Source organism: Vitis vinifera, chromosome 8 (assembly GCF_030704535.1).
Source record: "Vitis vinifera cultivar Pinot Noir 40024 chromosome 8, ASM3070453v1".
In the NCBI taxonomy this organism is placed as follows: domain Eukaryota; kingdom Viridiplantae; phylum Streptophyta; class Magnoliopsida; order Vitales; family Vitaceae; genus Vitis; species Vitis vinifera.
The window spans coordinates 2,750,164-2,773,327 of record NC_081812.1 but is presented as its reverse complement, the minus strand read 5'-3'; the positions used below and the strand labels follow the sequence as shown (position 1 = coordinate 2,773,327).

The 23,164-nt window shown below is 36.4% G+C and overlaps 1 protein-coding gene across 3 annotated transcripts in view; it reads right to left on the bottom strand.

Moving 5' to 3' along the window:
• The window catches only part of LOC100258741 (cationic amino acid transporter 4, vacuolar), a 36,067-nt gene extending 14,653 nt beyond the window's left edge, over positions 1-21,414 (bottom strand). For 2 of the 3 annotated variants that reach the window (XM_010654893.3, XM_059738880.1), the window contains exons 1-6: positions 21,069-21,414; positions 8,955-9,156; positions 5,500-5,584; positions 3,440-3,580; positions 3,221-3,339; positions 3,048-3,144 (exon numbers count right to left, since the gene is read on the bottom strand). In XM_010654893.3, the coding sequence (XP_010653195.1) occupies positions 3,048-3,144; positions 3,221-3,339; positions 3,440-3,580; positions 5,500-5,584; positions 8,955-9,156; positions 21,069-21,237 (813 nt within the window). In that variant the 5' untranslated portion in view covers positions 21,238-21,414. Of the gene's footprint in view, positions 1-3,047; positions 3,145-3,220; positions 3,340-3,439; positions 3,581-5,499; positions 5,634-8,954; positions 9,157-21,068 lie in introns of those variants that run through there. The other variant, XM_059738881.1, reaches the window with a different exon arrangement.
• Positions 21,415-23,164: the final 1,750 nt, after the last annotated feature.

Here is a 23,164-nt window from a genome sequence, read left to right as displayed (position 1 = left end):
GTCCTCCAGAAGAAGAAGGGGAGAAGCTGAAAGTGGAAAGTACTAGTCAAGTGGTCTCAGAAGGATTGGTAGACTTGAGTTAGGTAAAACTTTGTATTCAGTTTTTGTTCTTCATAGTGGATGTTTTCGATAGGTTGTAGGCCTATGGTTTTTGATCTCTTCAGAGGTTTTCCAGATTAAAATTTGGTGTCATTGTCTCTTTCTCTCATTCTCCACTATTTGATTTATTTTCAATTTTTGATATCATTGGTTACTTGGGCATATATGTTGAATAGAAGAAAAATAAGTTGAAATAGGTGTGATTATCCATTGGATATCTTGAATAAATTTTTTGTTCATTTTGGTTAATGATATCTTGTAGTAATTGGAAATGAGTTAAGGAGAGAATTGCTCTTATGAATTAATTTTGAGGAGTGTTGAAGCATTTGCATGCGAATTGCATTTATAAATTGTTGGGAGAGTGTTGGTGCATACATACTGGCTTATGGATTTTATGCTTTGTTGAAAAGTTGTTGGAAGAAAAGTTTATTGACATCGAGAAATTCTAAAGTTAGGTAATCTTTGGTAGGAAATTTTTTTATAGTTCAACAACACCTATTCACCCCCCCTCTAGGTGTAGTCCATTATTGAGATTCACCTTTCAAAGTGGATTACCAAGAGACTTTTGCACCAATGGAAAAAATGAATATTGTTAGAATTGTATAATCATTGGCAACTAACCGTTATTACATGTTCCAACAATTTGATGTCAAAAACGCATTCCTACATGGTGATTTAGAGAAGGTGTATATGGATGCTCCACTAGGGTTTAACAAACGGTTTACAACTAACCATGTATGCAAACTTAAGAAGACATTGTATGGACTTAGACAATCTCCCAAAGCTTGGTTTAGAAGGTTCACCAAGGCTATAATAGAGGTGGAATTTTGGCAAAATCAAGCAGACCACACTCTCTTTATCAAATGCTCTTATTCCAAAAAGGTCATTGCTCTAATAGTTTATGTTGATGGTATCATTGTCACGAGTGATGATTTGGAGGATATAAAATAGCTTAAATAGCAGTTGGCCAAGGAGTTCAAGATAAAAGACCTAAGAAAATTAATGTATTTTCAAGGAATTGAAGTTGCACACACAAGAAATGGTATTTTTGTGTGACAATAGAAGTACACTCTTGATCTCCTTAAAAAAAAAACAGGGATGCTAGGATGCAAGCCATGTGAAGTGCCAATTGAACAAAATCATAGGCTAGGTGATTCATCTAAACCAATAGTGGTAGATCAAGGGAAGTATCAACATTTAGTTGGGAAGTAAATCTACTTGTATGCACAACCAGACATAGCCCATGCCATAAGTGTAGTGGGTCAATTCATGCTCTCTCCCAGGGAAGCACATCTAAAAGCAGCATATAGAGTTCTCACTATATGAAAGCTACATCAGAAAAAGGAATTCTCTTTTAAGAACGAAGAACTAAACTTAAAAGCTTATACAAAAGTAGACTAGGGAGGATCAGTGATAGATCAAAGGTCAACATCAGGTTATTGTACTTTTTTAGGAGGAAATCTAGTTATTTGAAAAGGTAAGAAGCAATTAGTTGTTGCCAAATCAAGTGCAGGGGCAAAATTTAGAGCAATGGCATAGGGATTTCCAAGCTGCTTTAGTAAAAAATCATTTTTGATAATCTTGGAATAAGATGGGAAAGAACAATGAAGTTATACTATCATAACAAATCCGCCATAATGGCTCACAATTCGTTTCAACATGATCATACTAAACACGTGGAGATAGACATTTGATGAAAGAGAAACTAGATAATGGGTTGACTTGCACTCCATATGTTTCAACAAGAGGGCGACTTGCTGATATCCTACTTAAGGGATTGGCTAATCACCCATTTCAAGCAATCACTAACAAGTTGAGATTGGATAATATCTATTCTCCAACTTAAAGGGGAGTGTTGAAAAGTTAACAGAATTCAAAGTTAGGAATGAACTGTATATTTTGTATTTAATTTAGGCTAATTTCTGATGTTGTAATTTTTTTTCCCCTTTACAATAATTTGACCAATCTAATCCCTGATTCTTAGAGATTGATCCCTGAACTTTAGGAATTGTACTGCTAGGTAATTATTTTCCCTTTCAGAATAGAGAAGTCCAATATAGATCATGTACTAATTCATCCAGAAATATATGAATTATTCTTCATCATCATTATATGTGTGTATGTGTGTGTATAGACGTTCCTCTAGTAGATGAATAATTATGAATGGATGATGTGAATATCTCACACTCACTAACTTCATTTTGCACTAAGATATTAAAGAAGAAAAGTTGGTTATTAGACAAAACTTATAAAATTCATGCTGCTGCTTCTTAATATTTAGAGAATAGAAAAATCCAGCACAGATACTCCTTACTCAAGTCCATGGGATATAGTTGGGTACTATTTTGGATATTGGAAATGCAAATTTCAATGTAATAGTATGTCAAAGACTAGGCACATTATATATTGAAGAAAATATCTAGGAGAACACCACGATGAACCCAACACAGATACCCCTGTACCGGACAAACTCACAGAATTCCATGTAAGTGGGTACCATTTTGTATATTATAAAAAATAAAAATTTCACACTGCTAGAACATCTAGGACTGGCACTATGATAATATTCAAATAAACATCCGGGAAAACAGCATCAGTGATTACCTTAGACTGCTAATCTCCTACAGTGAAGTTGGATGGTACTACCTACTTGGCATGGTCCTAGGTAGTATTTTTTCTTTTTACTCATATAGAAGGCAAAGGTGGTATTCATTATGCCAGTAGTAACGTACAGAACAGATAAATTAATCCTATAAAAGCTAATCAGTCAGGTCTGACTATAAAATATGGAAATCAAGAAAATATCTTGCTCATCATACTTTTCCATAACATTGCACTTTTCTTAGTAAAAAAAAAAAAAAACAGATTATTTGAAAATTAAGATAGGAGGTTGCTGTTTGACTCTATTCTCATTTCCATAAAACTGGTCTATTATCTGAAACTCATACCTCCTCAGCAGTGCTGGTGACTGAGTCAAAACCAATGTATGAAAAGAAGACAATTGCAGACCCAGAAAGCATGCCATTTGCTCCAAATGGGAAATAGCTATAAGATCAAGAAACAAGTCAGCAAGATCCCTAAAAGAATATAAGAAAAGGTAGAAATAAGAGCCACCCATTACCCGCCTTGAAGTTCATATCCAACCCATCCAGTCTTGAAACCTAGGTATCCACCAGCTATTATGATGAAAACCATTACACAGACATTCACTACCGTAACAATGGTTTGAGCCAATGTGCTCTGAAAATTTAAGTATTTTATTAATGCCAGAAAAGATGTAAACAAAAGGATTCTTTAATGTAAAACAAAAGTACAGCTCACACATATATATTAAGCACACCTCCTTGATCCCAACACACAATAGCCCAGTGACAATGAAAACCAGAATTGCTGCACATGGATCAACCACAATACCAAGCCAAGAAATAGTGTAGCGGACTAAGAAAGCAGGCAGCTTATCCTCGCCTCCAAAAAATAAAGCCTGAAAAAAGACACAAACACAAAGGAAGCATAATAATCAGATGCATAAGATATATTTTTTAAATTATAATATTAAAGAAAATTATCGTAAGTCAATAATCAATCTTTCAAATTGATGAAGTGATCCACGTCTTTCACTACCACTATCAGCAAATATTTTGGTTTTTGCTTATCTTTGGTTAAGTCTCATTTCATAATTCAAGTTTGGGGGCTTTTCTGATCAGTTTCCTGTATTTAGGAGTCATTTTACTATTCCTGAATCACTGCTGTTGTGGCTCATCCAAAGCTCAATTCCTCTATGTAATTCCTCATTCTAAAGGCAAGTAAGTTTGAGTGTCTCAATGTTATGCCCCCTGCTTTCCAAGTAACACTAGGCATAAGCCTCAACTCATAAGACATCAGCTTTTCAGTTCTTTACTTTTTATATGACAAATATGCAAAAATAAAAATACATAGTGTGAGAAAAAGAGTCATAGATATCAAAAACTTTAAATAAAAATTTTGAAATATTTTACAAATGTACTAAATGTTAGTATCATATTTAAATGAGGAAACATGCTCAACATTCCATCACCAATCCTGTTAAGATTGTTCATGAACAGGCTGATCTAGCCAATTGATGAACCTTAGGGCCATTAATTAGAGAAAGGGAGGTTAAAGAAATCATGCTGAGAGAGGACTTGAGGTGCCCAACATCCAAACTTAGGGAAGGGGATTGAAACCCCAAACTATCCCATAAGCTGGATGATGGTAAGAGGAAAAGGAAATTGATCTTCATGTCAAACTCACTCTTGGCAATGGATGAAGATTCACTTCTAAGAGGATTTATGATGAGAAGACCCACATCTTCTTTTTTTCTTCCCACATCTATATATCATGTCTAAGTTAACAGGCAAATATTTATCATCAATTCTTTCTCACCTAAATTTCCATCCTAAAGCAATAGTCTTTATGATTTTCCTTCCTTATTGCTTTCCCTGCCAAATGCTTACCTCTCCCTTCTCGAACCACAGATGTGAGGTATTAGATCCTATTGGCATATTCTTTTCTAAACCTTTCTTTTGCACACTTCAACATTGGCAACTTGAGTTTCCTTTTTTCCTCAAACCATATTTATCTGGAAATCTAAGACTCGTATAAAAGTTAACAGTCTTTGGTTAAGAGCTGCTAAAACATTTAATACTAATAACTAGATGCAAATTAAGAGGCCTTGTAAAATCTATATTTTGTGCAGAGAGTGGGGAGACTGCTGACCCATTTTTTCCCTCTTCTATCCAATTGCCTTGGAATTACAACTTAGACTACTTTATTGGGTTGGTTCCTTTACACCCAAGAGATATCATAAGCACACTTGTTATTCATTTTTAAGGGTGATTGAAGGAAACCTAAGGAAGAGTGTTACAAGGAGGGGCCTTGCTAGCTAATTTTGGGTGAATCCAAGGATCTTTTAGGGTAGGATTTTCGTTGACAATTTGTGGAATAACATTTTTAACCCTGCTTCTCTCAGGGTAGTCACTTCATTAAAGAGTTTGTTGATATTCCCAACAACATCACCATGTTAGATATGAGTGGAAGTTGCTTTCCCATCAGAGGTGAGCTTATTCAGGGTTGAGCAGGTTGCCTTACGCTCAATTTTATTGGTTCTTTAGGTAACTCAGAAGAGATTATTTACATATAGAAATCCTAATCATCCTTTGTATTTCTTTTCTAATTCAATAAAATTATTCCTATTTTTAACAAAAAAATTATATATATATATATATATATATATTGAAAAATAAAAGGAGTAAATAATGTTTAACAAAGCAAGAAAGAACAAGTGGTAAATCTTAAGAGAGACTAATTAATAACACTTGTATGTCACATAAGGATAAGTACAATTGAAAGTGATTTCAAACTTAAAGTAAAGATGCACCGCACCAGATTTGGAGATATGCCACGAGCAACAGCTGAGCCACCAATTGTATATTCCAATATTAATGCCCAACCAATCAACCAGGCAATGCTGAGAGCAATCACAAAACTTGAGTCACTGGCTAGAAGCATACCAAATCCTATACAAGAACATTGAAGTGAAATTGATTATGTCCCCAATTTCTCATGGAACTAGTGCATAAGGCATAAATCATGTTGTCAATTTTTTTTTTCCTCTTTTTATTCCTGCATAATTTTTACTTAAACCCATACCAAAACCATCCCTCTAGATTCCTTTAGAACTATTGTAGAATGGTCTTAGCCATGTTCTCAATAGCAAACATGTAGCAAAAAGTTCTTCAACAACTAGGCCTTCAAATGCAAGCCTTAAAAACAAAAAGTGGTAGTTTTCTCCTAATACTATATGAAATTGAGGATGATTTTAGTAGGAGTGTCCAATGTTAAAACATGACATTGAAGAACATGCAGCAATGGATTAAATGTTTAAAGTATCCCAAATTCCATTTTGATCTTATTTCTACGTCTTTGATGTTTTTCTATTAGGAAAATATTTTGTAAGAACATTTTTATTCTATTTATTTATTTGTAAAAGAAGAATTCAATTTTGAGATTTTCTTATAGAAATATTTTTTTTTTTAATTATGTAATTGGTTCACTGTAAGTAATATTCCTATGTAATCAGAAAAAAATGTAGGAAGAGATTTTGACTGAAAGAGAATCCTTTTGGGTGTAATTGAGGCTTTGGAATTTAGGAACTTTAAGATTGTAACAACCTCTTTGAGTGCATTTAATTGATTTCAACTCTCTTGATGGACAAAGGCACATTGGCGAACTACGTTGAATCTTGTATTCTCTTGTGAATGTTTTCTTGTTTAATTTTCATTTTCTTATTTATTGTTCTCGTACTTCCCCATAACAAGTGGTATCAAAATCAACACAATGTCTAGGGCTAAGCATGAAAAAAATGAGATTTTCTTGTAAGGAAAGTTGAAGAAACCTACGTAAATGATAGATAAGACGTATGAAGAGATAGATGAGAAGATTGTGAATATGATTCCTCTAAATCTCTCTGATGAGGTAATCCATAATATAAACATAAACTAATGAAGCAACTGTTAAAAATGTTTAGAACAGTTTAGAGAAATTGTACCTGGCAAAGAATTTGTCAAACAAGTTATATTAAAGAAGTTGTATGATCTACATATCGCAGAGCATGCAGACTTACTACAACACCTGAATACATTCTGGGCAATATTTAAAAAGGACAAAGAGATTTTGCTATTAGCATCGCTTCATCATATAACAATTTGGCAACAACCATGTTGTCAAGAAGGAAACTTTGGAATTTGATCAAGTTCAATGTCTTGCTATCATATGATAAAAAGAACAAAACTTTCGGTGGACAACAACAAAGTGATTGGCTTGATCAGAATAGAAAAGGGAAAAGATCATCAAATAAGGAGATCATAGTCACACCTACATCAAGACATGCAATGTGACTACTATCACAAAAATGGATATGATAGAAAATTTTGCATAAATTTGAAACAAGACCTAGAAGAGAGAAAAAATCAGAAGAAGTCCACAAATGAAGCCAGTGTTCTCAAAGTTAAGGATGAAGATAATAAATTTGAGGCAAACCTCTTATCAGTTTTGAAGAGTAAAATTCTTCTTAAAAAATGATAGGATTATGAATGCTACCTACTTCTACCATATGTGCCCTCACAAAGACTAATTTGTATGAGTCATGTGATTGTGGGACTATCTTTTTCTTTGATAGGTAACAAGACATGATTGTGGGACTATCTTATTGAGCAATGATTTAGCGTGTTGGGATAGAAATAATAAAATTCAGAATGTTGAATGAAGTGGTGAGAATCCTCATGGTTGTCGAGCCAAATTCCTAAGTTAAAAGAAGAATTTAATTTCTCTTACAGCATTATACAACCCGAAACAGGAAGTTAAAAGTAGCCAAAGGAGCATCGGTAATTATGACAGTTGAGAAGATTAAAAATTTATGTAATCTAATGGACAACACTATTGTAGGTAAAGTTACACTATTGGAATTCACTAGTTGTATGAGATTTAATGTCAAATTATCAAAGAATCTCTAGGCAAAGGCTGTTAACACAACTAGTCACATAATTAATTTTAAGATTCCAAACGGAGAATGGTCTAGTAAACCAATTCATTTTCTGTTCTAAAAATGTTTAGCTATCCTGCTTACGTCCTTTGCATAATAAAGAAAGATCAAAACTCAATTCAAAATCGAGAAAGTGCACATCCCTCAAGTTTGAACAAGGAGTTAAAAGTCTATAAACTCTAGGATCCAACAACTAAGAAGAAACTGGTGAGTAGAGATGTAGTGTTTGATGAAAAACATATGCTGAAAAAAAAGACCAGGACAGATGAAAGATTTAATGGAAACACTCAACCATAACCACGAACTACTGAGATGGAATTTGAGAATAGCTACAGAAGGAACCAAAAATTACTAAACACTCTCTAAATCCTTGCTTAGTTGGTTGCTACAAAAGTGAATCTGGTTGAGAATACAATAATTAGTTGGTAAGCTGATCAATAAATCTCATACACAACTAGAAACAACTTATGCAAAGAGTGTCATCATTCGATTAATGTGCTCACCACCAGAAGGTCATATGGATGCAATTCAAAGAATTCCAAGGTACTTGAAGGCAACTCCTAAGAATGGTCTAATGTTCCCTAAAGACAATCGTTTAAGAGTAGAAGCCTTCACTTAATTATGTTGGATCAATTAAAAATAGAGGATCCACATTTGGATATTGCACTTTCATAGGAGGCAATCTAGTTAGTTGGCAAAGCAAGAAATAGTTTATGGTAGCCAGGTCATAAGTTTAGGGCAATGGTTCAAGGGATTTGTGAACTCCTGTGGCTAAAGATCCTTTAAAGGAATTTTGTCTGAAAATTGACGGACCTATAAGGGTATATTGTGACAACAAGACAACTATTAGCATGGCTCACAATACAGTTCATCATGATTGGACAAGCACGTTGAAGTTTATTAGCATTTTTATTGAAGAAAAAGAAGGGACGACTGGCAGATATCTTCACCAAAGATGTTGCAAGCCCTACATTCAAGTTTATTGCATGCAAGCTAAGGTTAGAAAATATCTTAAAACCGCCTTGAGGTGAAGTGTTAGAATATTCAGTGGTCTTTATTGTAGCTCCCTAATTTTATGTATTGATTCTTAGTTGGCTATGAGAAATAGGAAAGACGGATTTGGGTATATCTAAAGTAGGTTTGAATTTTGGTAGTTTTCCTTATTTTTCTCCTTGATTTCCTCTTGCTACTTAGAAACAAGGATGTATATATTCTGAAGTCTTATCTCATACCTAATACAATGAATTTACACCATTCATAACACATTAAATAAATGATACAACAAGTTGTAGATTACCCTTCTCCAACACATATGTATGAATAATGATAGGCACTCCCAGCAGATGGACAACGACATGCAAGCTCTGCATAACAAAATGCAGAGAGTGCAGCAGCTATGCCAGCAACAAGGAAGGAAATGGTAAGTGCAGGTCCTGTGTTCTCTCTAGCAACAGTTCCAACAAGAATATAGACCCCAGCTCCAATAGTTGAACCAACACCTGATCAAAAGAGAACAAGTGCAATGAAATTCAGTGAACAGAAACATCCATAATTCAATGATGAAAGAAATAGAAGCAAGGAAAAGGGAAGAATATTAGAGGGGGAAGAAAATATAAGTAAAGAGTTGCCCACTCCTCAGCATTTCCTATCCTAAGATGTATACAGAGAATCTGTTCTCTGTTAAGCTGTCCTTCATATAAAATGTATTTTATAAGTTGCATAAACAAACTCAAATTTGTATAAAACAACTTACTGCAGCAAATTTTCAAGCATTTCAGGAAAGAAAGCATTAAAACTCCTCATAATCACATATATGACTCCAATCGAATGGCTAATAAAGTAAAGAACAGCCACATTGAAAATCAGTGGACTGAACTGTGAGCCTATGGCTTCAAAATCCCTCAAATATATTTTTAGCTGAACCTTAATGTAAAACAGTGTCAAATGATTCTAAAAGAAGAAATAGATCGATTATCACTAGGATTAGTTAGTTTGAACAAATTAAAAACACATGTAACACTCAGAAAAGGCTATATTACTTGAATGAAATAGGCAACTCATGAGATAAATGTATGATTTTTTCTTTCTTTTTCAATATGAGATGAGAATATTTGATTAAATACAAATAAATTTAGTACAAGGAAGGACAACCCATCCTTCAAGCACTCCTCAAAAACAAGAGGCTATAAAGACAAATTCCAAGATGCCCTTGAGTCCTGGCTCAAGTGGTAAAGGGATGGAGAGGGTTTGTGGGAAGTTCCAGGTTCAAGTCCCAATGAGGACAATAAAATTTACCTATCAAAAAAAAAAAAAAAAAGATAAATTCCAAGATACAGTCAGCCCCCAAAAGCCCAATAGGTACCCCATAAAAATAAAAATAAATAAATAAAACAGGGGAGAGGAAATCCCCGATGAATGCCTTCACCAAGACAGCTCCTTGCTTAACCAAGTTAGCTGCTACCTGGTTGGCTAATCTAGGTTCCCAAGGACTTTGGAAAGGTCATCTATCCTGTGAAGCCATAGGATATATCTTCAAGACCCCTACCCTGAGACACCTTAGAAAGAGTAATAGCTGAGTTCCGTTTCAACTTGCACTTCATTCTCCTCTTGCATTGACAAATGTTTTATTTTTCTCAGCATGACAAGCAAATTTCATCTATCGTATATCTGATTTGCAATAACCAGTTTTGTTGTAAGGATTTGAAGATGCAATAGCTCTCCTCCAACATCCAGTAAATAGGCCTATACACCCAAATGTATGTAAAAGGAAGGACATAAAGTAGGTGTATTAAATAGCAATCAGGCATTGGACAAGGTACGGCATTGTAGGTTGGGTCATCCCTCAAGATATAACGTTAAGACTTTCAGTACTTTAAATTGTAATGATTTATCATCTTTTAATCACTTCTGTGAGTCACACCAGGCAGGAAAATCAAGCAACCAATATTTCATACTTCTTCAAGAACAACTATTTCTCCTTTGCTGTTAATTCAGTCTGATATATCCTTCATTCTGAGAAACTAGAAGTTGATTAGTTTCAAACTTCACAAAGCTTGAACTCTCTTCTCCACAAAAACAAAATGACTTCAAAGCAACTCCACTTTAGAACTTACCCATGGATTTTTTAAATAGTTTTATATTATTATGCACCTTGTTTACAAGTTTTATAGCCACATATAAGGAGCAGAATGGATTAACAGAGTGAAAATACCAGCATTCTAATGAGATGGGCACCATCCTTATGGTTCAGGTCTTCATACCCTAGCAATTCTGGCTCAAAGCCCTACTCTTTTGTTAGGCAAAAATAAAAAAATAAAAAAAACATTCTATAAATTAGTAGGTACTATGACAGGTAATAAATCCTCCCAAAATATACAAAAATTGGTCAAAAACCAAATTAGTATGCCTAGACTGCTCCAGAAGAATGAAAACAAGCTGCACAATTAAAAATAACATAACAATGTACAATCTCAAAAACCATTCTACACAACTTGGGAAGGTGGAAAGTTCTCTATAAAAGAAACCAATAACTAGGCTCAACACTTAGCTAACTCATCCACAACACGATTAGCCAAAAGAGGAGCCCAAGAAAAGATTCCCAATCTAGCAGAGGCAGGCTCAAAGGAGTGCCTGCAGCAGAATTCAAGGCAGAAGCCCACAGGGAAGAAGAAAAAATAAACCCTGTCCTGAACAGCCTTCAAAGTTCTCTATCTATCTTCAAGAATATCAAGCCTTTGCTACCATATTTTCTTTAATTGATTGGCTTCCAGTATTTATTCTAGAAAACCAGTATTTCCATGAAGTCCTCTTCAGTGCAAATGACACCATTGTTTTTTTTTTTAGATCAGAAACGAAGAGAAATATATTAATAGAAGGAAAGATACAAGAGAAAGAAAAGAAAAAAGAAACAAAAGAAACCACTAGAAGGATGAGAGGTCCTTCTTACACAAACTGAACAACATAAAAACACCCAACAATAGCTAAAAACAAAGAGAAACCCCCACAAACTCAAACTCTTGAAGCGCAAACCTCATTCCAGTTGAGTTGTAACACATTTAGAGGAACTCCTCTAAAAGCTGCAGAACAAGAAGCCCAAAGAGTGGAATAGAACAAAATCAAATCCCATAATGTCTCTTCCGATCTCCCCTTATCCTCAAAAATCCTCTTGTTTCGCTCTTGCCACACTATCCACACCAAAGTAAGGCAAGCAACTTGCCAAAGAGTCTTGCCTCTTAAAGAGTTCCCCAAGCCTTTAAAAGCAATAACCAACATATCCTCAAAACTCCTTGGAGGGACCCAATCCAACCCAGCCATCTTGAACAACTTGTTCCAGAGTCCAATGGTAACAGGACAATGAAGAAAAAGGTGATCAATCGACTCTCCATTTGCTTTGCAAAGAATGCACCATTGAGGACAGAGGGCCTTGTAGGGTCTTCTCAATTGCAACTTATCATTGGTGTTCACCTTCCCATGAGCTACTATCCAAGCGAGGGCCTTAACCTTTGAAGGGACTTTTGAACTCCACAAAAACTTGGCCGGAAGGAACAAAATAGGATTAGAGACTTTTGACAAGGCCAAGAAAAAAGATTTCACTGTAAACAAACCTGATGAAGACAAAGACCAAGCTCTAGAATCTGCCAGAGAAGGAGAGAAACGCACTGAACTGAGGGAGGACATTAATCTCTGAAGGAGATCAATTTCTGAATCGGTAAGATTGCGACGAAAATTTAAATTCCAAGCCAATGGAAAGGAATTGCCAAGGACATTTGAAACAGTGAGGTTTTTCACAGAAATAACTCTATAAAGATCAGCAAATTGCGAGCACAAAGATTGGTTACCCCACCAAAGATCTTCCCAAAAACGAATTCTCTCCCCATTGCCCACCACTAGGCGAACAAAAGGGGAAAATTCCTGGAAAACTTGAGCAATAGCCTTCCAAGGACATCTGTGTGACCATCTAACCACCATGTTGGCGTCCCATCCATTAGGATGTGTCCCATATATACTCCCTATAACTTTATACCAAAGACCACTCCTTTCTCTAGGGAATCTCCAAAGCCATTTCCCTAAGAGAGCAATATTTCTCAAAGAAATCTTCCCAAAACCCAAACCTCCCAACTCCTTTGGTCTGCTAACAACCTCCCATCTAACAAGATGATCTTTCTTCCCTTCCCCTGCTCCAGACCAAAGAAAATTCCTTTGCATCTTCTCAATCTTTGAAGCAACTGAAGCTGGGATTTTAAAGAGGGAGAGGAAGTAACTAGGGATGTGAGACAAGCAAGACTGAATTAATGTAATCCTCCCTCCCAAAGACAAATAGGCCTTTTTCCACCCATCCAATCTTCTCGAAATTCTCTCAACCACCGGGTCCCAAAAGCCTATTGTCTTTGGGTTCCCTCCCAAAGGAAGACCTAAATAAGATAAAGGCCACTCAGACACTCTACAATCGAAAACCGAGGCCAGACTAGACAATAGTTCCTGCCTAGTGTTAATACCTGAAATGGTGCTTTTCTCTAAGTTGATTTTTAAACCAGAAACTTGCCCGAAAACCAAAAGGATAATCTTGAGGTTTTGAAGATGTTCCATAGAGGCTTTAGAGAAAAAGATAGTGTCATCTGCAAACTGTAACAAGGACACTCTTGTCCTATCCCTCCCCACAGAAAAACCCTCAGTAAGCCCAGTTTCCTCTGCTCTGAACAACATCCTACTCAGAACATCTGCCACTAAAGTAAAAAGGAAAGGAGAGAGAGGGTCTCCTTGTCTCAAACCTCTAGAAGCCTTAACCCAACCTTTTGCATTCCCATTAACTAGGATTGCAAAACTAGAAGAAGACAAACAACCCCTTATCCACAATCTCCATTTCTGGCTGAACCCCTTCCTTTGAAGCACATGATCTAAGAAGCCCCAATCCACATGATCATAGGCCTTCTCAAAATCGATTTTGAAAACAATTCCTTCCTCCCCTGACCTTCTTTTCTCATCCACCACTTCATTGGCTATCAACACAGCATCTAGAATGTGTCTCCCTTCAACAAAGGCTCCTTGAGAATCAGAGATAGTTTCATGAAGAACTTTGCGTAAACGCCCTGATAAGACCTTAGCAATTATCTTATACAAACTTGTAACCAAGCTAATAGGTCTATAATCTGAGATTTTAACAGATTGACTCTTCTTAGGCACCAACGCAATGAAGGTCGCATTTGTACTTTGGTTTATTACCCCATTGGTGTGGAACTCGAGAAACACCCTCATAAGATCCTCTTTTATCACATCCCAACACTCTTGATAAACTGCAATAGTAAAACCATCAGGACCAGGGGCCTTTTCCTTATTCAATTGGAAAACTGCCCTGCGAACCTCCTCTTCAGTAAAAGGCCTATCCAGCCAACCTCCACTCTCACCAGAAATAGGGATCCAGTCAATTCCTTCAATCCTCCAAGACTCACCTACAGGTTTGGAATAAAGATTTCCAAAGAAATTAACAATCTCCTCAGAAATATCCTCAATGTTGTTTAAAGTCTCTCCCCTCTCAGAAATCAGAGACTTAATGAACTTCCTACTTCTCCTACCTGTGGCCACTCTATGAAAGAATTTAGAGTTACAATCCCCTTCTTTAATCCATTTAACCCTAGATTTTTGTCTCCATTGAACCTCTTCCTTTAACAACACATCCTCTAACTCCCTTCTTTTTAAGGTCCTTTCTAACACCAAATCAGAGTTCAAATTCCCTTCTTGTTCAATTAGATCAATTCTACTTAAGTCCGTAAGAATGAGTTTTTTTCTCTCTTTTAAATCTCCAAAGGTCATTATATTCCACTCTTTCAACTTTGACTTAACAAACTTTAATTTCCTCATAAACTTATGACCTTCCCACCCTTCACCCGTACTCTCTAGCCACCAAACTCTAAACTTCTCCTTAAACTCAGGATGGATCAACCACATATTCTCAAACCTAAAAGGAGTCGGACCCCACTTTAAAGGATTAGTTTCCAAACAAATAGGGCTATGGTCAGAGGTCCATCTAGGAAGCGCCTCTTGAAAACTTTGAGAGAAAAAAGTATCCCACTCAGAAGAAAACAAGAATCTATCCAATCTCTTACAAATAGGGACAGCTTGCATGTTTGACCATGTAAAAGCCGCATTCCTAAGAGGGGGGTCAATCAAGCCACTCTCCCTTATAAACTCATCAAAACACCTCATATTGAGAGTTAATCTGGTCTCCCCCAATTTCTCAGATATCCTCCTAATAACATTAAAATCCCCTCCTACACACCACCTTGGGAAGGTTAGACCAAATAGGTCTTGAAGCTCCAACCAAAAGTCCTTCCTCCACAACGGATTACTCGGGCCATACACTGAAGTTAACCAAAAAGAACCTTCCTCACCAGAGTTAAACTTCACAGTTACAGAAAAAGATCCTACCACCTTCTCTGTACACTCGAGCTTGCTAGAATCCCACAAAATCACACTCCCCCCTGACGCCCCACAGGCTGGAAGAGCAGCCCACTCCACTCTCTTGCCTTTCCAAACACTGCTCACAAACCTCCGATCCCAAGTTTCCCTTTTTGTTTCCTGAAGCATCACAATATCTGGATTTTGAGTACTTAAAAACCTTCTGACTATCCTCCTTTTCTTCTTGGATCCTAATCCTCTCGTATTCCAGCTTAAAATCTTCATATAAACCAAAAACAACCCAGCACAACCAGCACCCAAACCTAATCCTCTCCTCGGTTTCCAGAAGCATTTTTCCCCTTCCTTCTGAAATAAACCTTGTCCGCAAAAGAATTACTCTGGTTTTCTTGTTCCGCACCTTTTCCATTTTCTCTGACTAATCTGATCCTCAACCTCTCCAAAACCGACTGAACCTTGACCATTTTTCCAGGCGTGAGTCCCTCAACCTGAAAGCCTTCCAACGGGAGGCTGGGATGTTCTGGGTTTGGGGACTGAGCCTTCCCTGAGACACAAAGCTCTTCTGGGCTACTTAGAGAGTCCTTAAATAAAGGCCATTCTTCAGAATTTCGGTTAGAGGTTTCTAGGGGAAACGCCACTCCTTCAGGACGGGACACACCAACAAGACGACTGGGCTCACCAACAGCAATTTTCGGAAAGGGACTACGCTGAGAGACAAGGCTTGACTCCAACGGAATCGGAGAAAAAGCCTGACATCGAGAAGGAATAACCGAAGAAACAGAGGAGTCGGAAAGAATATTTGGATTAAAAGCCCCATCCAAAGGAAGATCCTTCTCAGAGAGAGCTACGGAAGGAGGACTTACCTTTTTTACCCAGTTGCATGTCGAGATCCCTTCGTCTCCCTCTATCCCCCCGGTGAAGCGTCGGGATTTTTCTGAAACAGGAGAAAAGGCGCCCTTTTTGAAGACTGATCTGCCCCAAATAAAGCCTCGATTTGCTTCCGGTGCGCCATCCCCATCTAGGTTGCGCTTTGGGACAATAGACGTCACCTTTAGGCTCGGCGGCCAACTCCTCGCCTTGCGTCTTGCAGTAACTGAGTTGCCTTTTAGCTTTGCTGACTGAGCTATCGGCATCACCTCCTTTGCAGAGGTTCCTGATCGCTGAAGCTTTGAAGACGAAGGCGTTGCTGGGCCACCATTAGAAGACCCTGCTTCAGTTTCGTGGACTGGACCCACAGAAGGCCCAATGTTCTTCTCCTCAAAATGGGCCCTAGCAAAATGGCCTTTAAAAAAGGCTTCTGGTTTTGTTAGCCCGTCAACACTTCCCTCCGTTGGGCCCAAACAGCTCTTCCCCCTTCCTTTCTCCACTTCGGTTTCTTAATTTGAAACTGAATACCGAACACGGGAGCGATGACGAGGCCTCCATCTGTGGTACTCATTATCCCTAGCAGTAGCTCGTAGCCTTTCAGCATTCTTTGGCCTCTGATGGACGCAACCTTCCGCTGACGTTACTTCGTCCTTGCTTCGATTTGACTCTGGCCTGAGAAGAAAGTCTTCTTCAGCTTCTCCGATGACGGAGACTGCAACTGTAAAAGACCAGGCTCCGTCTTCCACCTCTAGCAAAGCTGGTAGCACGACTTTTGGATGCATCTCCACCCACATCTTTACCTTCGACAAGTCTACGAGTTTCAGAGTTTCCTTTGCCACCTTCGTTACCCTCCCCCATTTCTGTAAAATGTACCTCAACTGAAACTCATTCCATAGATGGAAAGGAAGGCCTCTCAGCTCTAACCAGCCCCTTCTAAACTTTCCACCAACAACAGAGTTTTCTTTTGGTGACCATCTCCTCAACGCAATAACCCCTCCTCTCACTGTTAAGCTCCCTTGATCTTGAAACCACATAGCTCTCCTTGCTGAATCCACAAAAAAGCACCCCTTGTATTCGGAAATGGGGGTTACAGACACCATCCCTTTCGTACCCATCATCCTCGCAATAACTTTCCCTACCTCAAACCAATCCAGAATTTTTCCTTTACTTTCGCAAATTACAGCTCTTTCCCATCTTCCAACTGGCATCGAAGCTCCGTTTCTATGTCCTTTCTCTGCAACCACCTCTGCATAGGACCGCCCTTCTCTGTACATTCCTTTGCTCACCTGAGACTCTTTATCCTTCTCCTTCGAGGCTCTTACAGCCTGATCAGACACATCTTGGACTCTAGAGATCGCCATTCTAAGGGTCTCCCACCCATTGCCTTTAACACCCTCAGGAACAACTAGCACTAGAGATTTTCTCTTTGCAACAATTTCTGTAATTTTCATAAATCTTCCTCTACTATTGAAGCAAATCTCCATCAAATGCGTCCTCGTTTTGCCCCTAATCTTCCGAGTAAAACCCCCGGAAGCCTCCAACTCCACAGCTTTCTTCAAATGTTCCAACAACCAATCCAACTCCTCCTCTCCAAATCCTAACGATACAACAAAACCTCGACTTCTCTCAGTTATTGAAAGCCACATTCCCCCATTGATGCCTTCAAACTTTACCTGAAAAGCCTTTCTTTCCACATCAAAACTTTCCATCAGACCTTCCAAATGACACCATTGTTTTCTATGGATTTTCAGCCGCCAATGCTTTTCAAAATTAATCCGTTTGCCAATGATAAATTCAGTCCTGAATCTGCTCCACGGTTGTTTGTAGGTTATAGTGTTTTTGTTAAAAGGTGTATATGTCAAAACACAAAATCTGGGCACATGTACCGCATGTATATTTTTCATCCATTGCTATGCAGAGTACACTATAACTCCCCCTATTTTCCCAATTACTATATCAGCCTTCATTGCTATGCCCAGTTATCTGCATCCATATCAGACACACAAGCATTACCATTGTCTCCTCCTCACAGTGACATGCCATGGTAGCTCACAACCAAGATGGTATCTGAAAGCACAGTTACAAATCCCTTCTTGCACAACATCATCCATTACTACAAGCTTTCTCCTCAATGTTAGATTCTTTCCATACTTCTCTGCCCCTCTCTTATGCTGATGCTTCTAGAGATCCTTAAATGACTGATGTAAGACATGAAAATACAAAACCTTGCTAGCCGAATAGCATCTGGACCCTTGTTCCTCCCTAATCCTTCCATGAGCCATGTTGGTTTCTGTTTGGTGCACAACATCAAATACAAAGTGATGATACTCTTAATCATTATGAGGCATTCTTAGTCACCAAGGGATTAACAAAAAGTGTAAAATTGGTTATTAAAAGACATTCTCTCATGTAGCTATACCCACAAATATTAAGCTTCTTGTATTAGATGTCATTACTGGTCCATCTAGCAGCTCAATATCAAGAATGTTTTCATTCATAGTCTTCTTCAAGAAGATGCATATATGCACCAACCACCAGGATTTATTAATCCTCCTCTACCTCATCATGTTCACCAAATTCACAAGGCTATTTAGCACCTAAATATGAGCCTCATGTGCCTAGTTGTATAAGTCTAACAATGTCTATATATTGGCCCTTGTCGAAGTGTCACTGACATGTCTATGTTTACAACACTCCCCTAGAGCCCCTATTGTTCTCCTGTTTTGTGTTGATGACATCAACTAAATTGGGCACAATGAGTATTTGTTGAATCAGCTCACCAATAGTCTTCATAATCGATTTCTATGAAAACCCAAGGAACTCAATTATTTTTTTGGAATTGAAATTATTTGAACTAGCGGTTCTCTACTTTCAACCTTCACTAAATATACTATCAATTTGTTTAAGCATCCAGCAAAGTGGATTGGAAACCTTGCTCAGCTCCAACTGTTACTAGCTCTAAAATATCAGAATATGTTGGTCCCTACTCTGCAACCCAATTGAGTTTATTTCATTGTTGAAATCTTGCACTATCTCATCTTAACTCACCCAGACATTTAGTACACAGTCAATCACGTTTGTCAGCATATGGCTACATCCACCACATTACCTGAGCAAGCTGTGACCAAATCTTATGCCACCTAAGGGATCAGATCATAATTTTTGTTCTAGCCAAGTCAACTAAATGCATATCTTAATGCTGATTGGACTGGTTGTCCTACTGATCATTACTCTACAGCTGCTCTCTGTGATATAGTAGCAAACATGATTCAATGGAGCTACAAGAACAACCAAGTATTGATTGTTAAAGCATCAATGAAGAATACAAAGCTCTAGCAGTAGCATTTCTAAACTTTTAAAGGCTTATTATATTCTTTGTCATTTAAAACTCCCTCCACAATCATCCATGTTCTCTCTTTGTGACAACTTCAATGCAACTAACATGGTAAAAAATCAAATTCTCCAGCATGCATGAAAAATACTGAGGTTGATTATCACCTCTCTTTTTCTCTCTTTTGTTTCTTTTTTTGGGAGATCGGATTACCAGTTGATCTTTTTTGTGTCTCCTTCATTTGTCCAACAGTTGGCCAACATCCTCACTAAGCGGTTTCAACTCCAGCTTTTCACAACAGTTGCTCCAAACTCATCAGTTTGTGAGGGAGTGTGATTGAGTGCATTCATAGTATAGCAAATAGCACCACACCCTTAGCATACTCTCTTAAAATTTGTACTCTGGACTCTGTACAGATTTTTAGGATCTTTAGTTTTTTAATGTAGCTGTAAAACGTAAATACAGATAATAATGCTGAACCTCATTTTGGTTTTGGGGTATGCCACTTACCTTTGAAAATATCATGTATCATTCCACCCCTATGATATATCATTTAAATGTCTAAAATGTAGCAAAATAATATATTTCAATCAATAGCTTTCTTATATCCTCCAAAATGATCCCTTCAACTAAGGCAAAAAAGCATGCAATACATACTTTCTGAGGGAATCATTTCAAAGAGAAATACGCTTAATATAACCAAAGAGAAACATTATCTAGGAACTAGGAGAAAAAAAAAAAACCTACTTCCTAAAGTCTTCAACTATAAATATTTTTCCCTAAAATTGCATTCCAAGCACACCCTTGGTTCATGCTTCCAACAGGCAGCAAGGTGGTGGTGGAGTTGAGAACAACAGTCAAGGTGGTGGCAGTAATGAAAATAGTGGTGGTAGTGGCAAAAAGGTTAAAACAGCGGAGGTGGTGGTGCGGTGACAGGTTTAGTTATGGCGGTGGTAATGACAATGACCATGCTAGTCAAGAAATGGCAGTGGCATTGGTGGTGATTACATTGATGCTAGCTGTGGCAGCTGTGGTGATAGTAGTAGTGGTGCAGCAGTAACATAGTGACTTGCCAACAATGGAAGTTTTGTAACTAAAAATGTGTTAGTAGTCGACAGTGCTGGCAGTGGCAGCAAAAGCAGTAGTCATGGTGGCAATGACAGCCCAAGTTGTGGTGTGTCAACTCAAATGAAAATCAAACACTTCGTAGCATACCCAGGTGTGTGTTATTCTAAGTATCCACCTGAGAGGCAATACAAGTCAATTCTCCAAATTCCCACAAATTAAAAAATCCTAATTTCTCAAAAACATAAAAATCTTTAAGCAAATTGAACTAGTCCATATATAACTCACATCGATAATGCATTATCATACAAAGCAAACACACCCTGAGAACCTTTATTTTAATAAATGAAACAAACAACTAAATAAAAGTTTCATACAAATTTCAATTCACAGGGAATGTGTATCATGAAAGTCTAACACTTCATAGTGTAAACCTTGTGAAGATTTGAATCTTTGAGGACCTGGAGGCATTTTACCCCATATCTTCCTTCTGATACATAATTCTCTCAATTCCACAAATACAAGCAAGTTAACAATTACCATTGAAAACCGAACAATGAAGAAAGGAATAGGAACACATAAACATACATAGAAGGAGCAATATATGCAAGAAAATTTTCGAAAATATACAAGCAAAATAACACAAACCCATCAAGCAAATACAGTAGAAAACCGTATAATTCAAAAAATTAAAAAGACCCAAATCCAGAATGTGGAAGAAAAAAGTTTGAATGATACCAATAGCAATAAGATCGACAAGAGAGAGTCTCCGGGCCAACCCACGAGTCTCAGACCTTGTGTGAACCGAGTCAACTGGCTTTCTCCTAATCAAAGAAGTGAGTCCCCGAGAAAATGCTCTTCTACAACCATCACCACCACCCTTTTGCATATTAACAAGTGCGCCCATCAATCTCTGTGGTTTTTTTTTTATTTTTTATCCTAAGGTCTTTCAGGAGGAAAAGAAAAGAAAAGAAAAGACAAAGAGAGATTTGAGGGAGGGAGGAAGGAAGAGGGGTTAACCGCTCGTGACCAGAGAGAGGTTGGTGTTGGCTTCGTGGTAGTTGCGTGGACTGACCGGTGAGCCTTTGGAATTTTCCTAGTCAAAAAATGTTTCACATCGTCACACTAGACCCTACTCCTACGCTACATAAATGGGTGATCCAAAAATCCACCCACGTCTTTTTCTCTCGTTGTGTCCATTCTCTATTACATGCAAACAGCCAAACCCTTCTAATCTCTAATTACATCCACCTTCAAAAGTTTTTTTTTTCTTTTTCCTTTTTCCTTTTTTTTAATATTACCAAATTTTGATAATACCAAAAAAAAAATCATCAATCAAATATGAATATATATATATATATATATATTTGCACCTATTAATGAGGTATGAATCACGTTCATACTTTTAAATTTTATTATTTTGTATTCAACTTTTCATCGTTGGCATCTTTTATATTTTGATTTTATTTTTTAATTTCTCATCAAACAATTTAAATCTCATTGTCCACAACATAAAAGCTAAGAGAGAGATTTGATAGAATTCAATATTCTACTAATTTCTTTAATATTTATTAACTTTTTTCAAATGTTATTAAAAAATATGGATAGTGAAAATTTCTATAAAAAAAGCTTCGAAATTATTTTTTTTTTAAATTATTATACATACCTATATATATATATATATATATATATATATATATATATATATATATATATATAATATTTTATATTGATAAAAATATATAAATTTTATAAATATATATTTATTATTAAGTTGTATTATATATTATTTCATAATAATATTATAATAACATGTCTAATTTTAAAATATATTTAATATTAAAATTATGATCTATTTTAATTTAAATGTATTCAATAATATGAAATAAATAATAATATATGTATAATTTCTTAATATTTATATTTTTATGTTTAATAAATATATAGATTACATAAAAAGGAACTATTAAAAAAATTGTGTTTATAGTTTTGGTAATAAATTAAATCAAATATAAAAATAAAAGAATTAAATTTAATTTATTTAATAATCAGTGAAATATAAATAAAATATCTTAAAATATTGATGAAATATCGATTGAAATATAAAAAAAATAATAAAATATCTAAAAATATATATTAATGGATATATCTTCCCGAATTTCATCCATAATATCATAGTGAGAATATATTAGATATTTTAAACCAAATAGGCTATGAGACAAAGTACGTAACTTTCATCTGATGGGCGGTGTGTTTTTATAGTGGTGAGATTATGAAACAATCTCATTGCCTTTTCATTTGTAGCGATTTTAACGCATATTAATACGTAATAAGCAATTATTAGCCGCCTGAAACGGCAGACTATTGATGTTAGTGACTGCTTGCCTCGTGTGAAAGCTTTGAGTCAATTTTTTGTATTCTTCTCTTCTAGAAATATTTTTGAGTCATTTTCTCAGCTGCCAAACATGATTTTCATTGCGAAAGACCTAGTTATAGAGAGCTAGTTACTTGTTGTTATTTGGAAGAGCAATCACTTGCACTAAAAGAAAGCAAATGAATGCACTTCTTTGCACTCTTTTAAATCTAAAATTTCTAGATTTTTAGTTTGTATTCTTCTGATTTTTCATTATAGAACTCACATATATGAATCTTGAGAATTAATAGTTGTTCTATTATGTCTCGATCTTTTATTTTTTGGTAGATCTGATATGTTTAAATTTAGGAATGAAATAACATTGAATTTGAGCATGTTAAAGTGATAAAATAGCTAAAAAAATCCTTTTTAATTTCCTAAAAGGAGATCGTTTTGGTTTCGAAATTTTTTAGTATAAAAA